We start from the raw sequence: 4,813 nt of genomic DNA, 5'->3' as shown, positions 1-4,813 counted from the left end.
CACTGGAAATTTCGTTCTACCTTGCAATTCAATGAAGAAATGAAAATTGATAAGTACTCAAACTCTTTAGGATTGTTTGCTTTTGAAAATAGATAAAAATGGAAATCGTCGCTAAATCCCTCCAAAATTGGTTATGTTTATTATTTTTAATTAGTTTTATATGCAGATCAATTCAGTGATCAATTCCCAAATAAAATATGAGAGAGAATTTTTTGACATGGAGGTCTCTGATTTGAATGAACCGTAGATAATAATCATAGAACCTATTTATATCAGAATTTAATTCAGAAAAATTGTCGTTAAAACAAAATATCAACCTTTTTCGAAAAGAAAGCAGAGTTTACCAATGTTTCTTTCTTCAACAATTACCTCTGATTTTGTACGTAATTCAAAACAAACTATGAATAAATTTCGAACACTAAGCACTTCTGTATCGTTCTGAAATTCAGCACTTATTTTCGTTCAGAAAAAAAAAAACAAGTTGTAACTTCGACTGCCAATACTCAACTGAATCCAGTGTTCGGTATTCTGTCTTCTATATTCCTGTACCGTACATCATGACCGAGCAACCCAACATGATCATCTGTTAAAAGTCAAGGAAATTGAAATTCCTTGAAGGGTGGTAATCTGTTAATCCCAGGTAATTAGATCGATGCAGACATAGACAGTCAGCCAAAGCTTATGATAATGATACTTTGAGCAACAAACATCTCATAGCTCTATTACCAAGTTTCTTGGAATTTTTGAATGGTGATCATTTAATGATCAGCAGATTTATAACAGGTGTAGGATGAAATAATTAGGAATCGACAATGTTTGTCTCATCTTCTGCCATCTCATCATTTGCCATCTATCGATTAGATTCCTTTCAATAGAAATACATAAGAGGCTTTCCTTTTTTTTAGCTTTACCTATGTAGTAACTCATTACTGTGATTCAGGTGAAGAATGTTGTTGGGATTTTTCCTGTTTTCAACACCATTATAAATCAATAAAAATAAAAAAAATAAAAATTTCTATGGAACAACAAAAAGTTATTTTGTTATTTGATTTTTTACACATTATTCTTCTCATGGTTTCATTTTAAAGCAGCAGATATTCAATTTGAATGAGAGAAAAGATGAATAGAAAAAGAAATATTTTTTTTTCACTCCAATAAAAATCGGAAAACATTTGAATAATTTAAAAGAGCATGAATCATACTTTACCTCAAAATAAATCGGAATGCATATTTAGTTAAGTTTTTGCTTCTGATTATTGTGAACAATTTCTAATTGTTGATGAAACAATATTTACAAGGGATTTCTCTTCAGTCGAATGAATCATCTAACAAAATGAAACGTCACTTGAGATAATACGTACATTGTACATTGAACAATATCACTTGTCGCAACTTATTATCAATTCAAGCGTTTGCTTTGTGTGTTCATTCTTACTCTATTGTGTGCATTCGCCCGGTTCATACAGCGGGGTTGTTAGCAACTAATTACGAGCGCACGCAGCTGGAAGAACTCTCGCAAATCGATTTACATGGCCCTAGTGGCGCAGTTGGTTAGCGCGCGGTACTTATAAGACAGTATTCGAAAGAAATGCCGATGTCGTGAGATCGAGGCTCACCTAGGGCAGTTGCATTTTTTTTTAATTCATTCATCCAACTTTTTTTTTCATTTATTTTCGTTGTTTTATTATTTTGCCATTATTTATTAACTAATAGTTATTAACTATTAAAATATTTAATCATAAAAAGCAAAATACATTGATCAATGTAGAAAAAGAACACTTTTGAATGAATTCATTCTCATGAAATTGACTATATCATATCAGAGAATGAAACGAATGTTCAACGAAGTCATTGGCTTTGGGTTGAAATGTTTTTTGTTTGTATTCATTATGCTATTTTATCTTTTGATTTTTTTGCTCTTATGACGAGTCAACAGTATTCGCTGGACACTTGTTGCTCATGAACTCCATACGAAAAGCGATAAAAGTGAGATAAGCTTAAAATAACTCTATCCAATTGACAGTTGCGAACAATTGCTGCTTTTATCACAGAAACTTCGTGATATTTTCTCGCGCAATTTCACATCAAGTGGTTTTGTTCATTCCAAGTGTGTCTTTTCATAGTGAAAGTTCATTTCATCAGAAGACATTTGGGTTAAGCATTTTATTTTTACTTTAATCAAATATTGAATCAACAAATTAATTAAAAACGTGAATTAAAAAAAAACTTATCAGAAAAACGTGAAATTTATTCACAAAATCGGAAGCGCTTCACAATACGTAAAAATTTCTTCAAAATAAATAAATGAACTAAACTAAAATCAGTGGCTTAAAGTAGTGCATCGAGTATTTCTAGGTTCAAATCATCGTAATTATAGTCATAAGCGGGAATATTCACAGTTGCGATCGGACGGCGAATTTTGAAGATTCGAACTTTATTCGGAACATTTGCTCTGCGGCGCATAAACGTTGGAATCTGAGCAAATCTCGAAGCTACTTGAACATTTTCGCCTTGTGGAGTATTTGGTTCAATTCTATCAACGACTGAATGGTCATTTTCCTCCAATTGTGTGAGAATGGCTTCGTTAACTGTTCTGAGGAGTGGGAATTTTCGGTTTTCATTTGTGTCAATGTTCAAATTGACACCTTGTGGTGGTTTGAAGTCTGCGTATGTGTCTTTGTCAACTGAGCAAAGTCCAATAAAATCGTCCATATCAATTGGAAAGACCATAGCGCCAGCCAATTTCTGGCTCACAGCAAACTGAATTTTGCGCACAATTGAACGACCACTTTCGAAGACAATTGTGGAAAGTCGTGGCAAATGAGCGCCAGAGGAGGGTTCCATTCGTTTTGCAATGGCCAGACCTGATTTTGGATCGTAGATTTTTTGCCATCCACTCAATTTTGACAATGCATCACAGACTTCATTGTAGCCCAGCTGACGTCTGAATGTCGCCGCACTGAAACGGCCAAGTCCTTGTATCGATCGAAACAAAAGGCCCGAGAATTGAACTCCCATCACGAGCTTATTGGCAGCAACACCTCGTTCAAGAAGCGAATTGATCATTTGTTCGGTGCTGTTGATTGAACGCTCTTTTATCGCATAGTTGATGATATCCTCTTGTGGCTTCCAATTGAAATTGTACTTTTGCACAAAATGCACGTAGTCTAAGTGGCGAGATATTGCCGGAATGTCAAGCACTTCGGCTATATTTTCCGTTGTCGCAACAAATGTTGATGTCACCGATAGACCGTGCAATTTGAACGTTTTTTTCAAGCGCTTCACAAAACTGTGGATTTGTTCTTTGTCGAAGCGCAAATTGGGATTGGCATAGTCACCGAACGATTGATTCGGTTGCAAGTTAGTGTCGCTGTTGAGTGAGAGAGATAAGGTCAATCAAATTAGATGGAGTTTGAAAATTTCGATTAATTTTGAGAAGAATGTTTCCTGAAAGCTGTTTCTATTGCTTTGAAAAATAGCTCAAAATCCAGCGTTCGATGACAAAAATCAATGAAGCGAAACATTTTCATTCGAATGAAGAATTTTTAAAGGATTCAAATGATGAATTGATCCAATTCAAATGAAAACATGACATTTATAATCGAAAAATATTCAATTCAACCAAAAATTGAAGATTTCAAACGAACCTTATGTCCGAGAACTCCCACATTAAATCCAATCCATCGAATTTATGCTGCAACAGATAGTCTGATGCATCTTTGGCAAAGTCCCAATAACTTGCTGGATCCGTTGCAATTCGCAAGTAATCGACCAAGAAATGCTTAATGGCCAATGAAATCTGGAATAAGTACGAACCAACAACATTTTTTGTCAAAATTCTTCGTTTGATGTAAATTTTTTGATTTTCATTCAATGAATTTTCGTAATTTTACCTTCAAATGTGGATAAGTTTCCCGTAAGTTGGTGAACCGCTCATAGTTGGAGGTTTCGAGTGAGTCTCGCCATGGTCCTATTCATGGAGAATAATACAAATACATACATTAGTTCAAGGTTTTTAACAATTTGGTGCATAAAAGTATGAATAAATTGAAAATTGAAACTGTATTCACTGCAATTCCAATAGGATTAGGAATACAATGTTTGTTTTAAAAATATAATCGTTCTTAATCAATTCAAATTGATTGATACTCAATTTTCAGTTCACTTGAATACTTTTTTGCACAATAATGTGTACAGATTCTGCACAACATAACGATAAACGATTTAAAAAGGCTATTTTACCCGTTGTGTATGTTGTAACATCCAGATTGTCTGCATAAATGAGATGCGTGCACAGATTTAAATCTACATCCTCAATTGGAAATTGAGTTTCATTCGAACTTGTTTCATTGGTTGCATAGCATACGATTACTTTGTCATGGGTTGGACCTGTGGTTTTTGGAATGAATCAAGAATTTGATTTTTTACATTTTCACTCTAGTTCCATGTGTTCAACAGATTGAGAAAATCTTGGTGCATTAATTTTTTTCTTTGCTTCCTCAAAAGCAGAGGTCGGAAAGATTCTGCAGTTTTTCGGTCTTTTAAATTCAGTTTGTTTATGAAATAATTCTCACCAGTTTCAGCTGTCGCCAAAGCAATAATAATGCAAAGTGTGAAAATGTCTCTGAAATGCATCGTCCAAACTAGAGATCGTCACCTAAATTTGAAAAGAAATAAAAATGAAATGAGTTTATTTCAATTTGTCTTCACGAAACTTGTTTTCTCTGTTTTTTTCCCTTTTCTTTGGAATTCGTATAAATAAGTTGACCTGAAAATGAACCAAAAAGAAAGAATGACCACTTAATTCATTTCT

General features: G+C 33.9%; 1 protein-coding gene and 1 non-coding gene across 2 annotated transcripts; one reads left to right on the top strand and one right to left on the bottom strand.

Moving 5' to 3' along the window:
- The first annotated feature begins 1,532 nt into the window (after positions 1 to 1,532).
- Positions 1,533 to 1,624, top strand: Trnai-uau (transfer RNA isoleucine (anticodon UAU)). The gene is given in 2 exon segments: positions 1,533 to 1,570; positions 1,589 to 1,624. It is a non-coding gene; the product is annotated as a tRNA-Ile (tRNA).
- Positions 1,625 to 1,882: 258 nt separating this feature from the next.
- On the bottom strand, positions 1,883 to 4,323 carry LOC129580080 (probable chitinase 2). Its single transcript, XM_055470271.1, has 4 exons — positions 4,243 to 4,323; positions 3,894 to 3,970; positions 3,648 to 3,799; positions 1,883 to 3,370 (listed from the first exon to the last, which is right to left on the bottom strand). Exons 3-4 carry the CDS (start codon positions 3,668 to 3,670, stop codon positions 2,329 to 2,331), a joined length of 1,065 nt encoding a protein of 354 aa, XP_055326246.1. The 5' UTR covers positions 3,671 to 3,799; positions 3,894 to 3,970; positions 4,243 to 4,323; the 3' UTR covers positions 1,883 to 2,328.
- Positions 4,324 to 4,813: the final 490 nt, after the last annotated feature.

Source organism: Sitodiplosis mosellana, unplaced genomic scaffold (assembly GCF_009176505.1).
Source record: "Sitodiplosis mosellana isolate CC-2019 unplaced genomic scaffold, AAFC_SMos_1.0 Smas_scaffold_7014, whole genome shotgun sequence".
NCBI lineage: Eukaryota > Metazoa > Arthropoda > Insecta > Diptera > Cecidomyiidae > Sitodiplosis > Sitodiplosis mosellana.
Note: the sequence above shows the minus strand (reverse complement) of the source record. Positions and strands in the feature narration are given on the sequence as shown.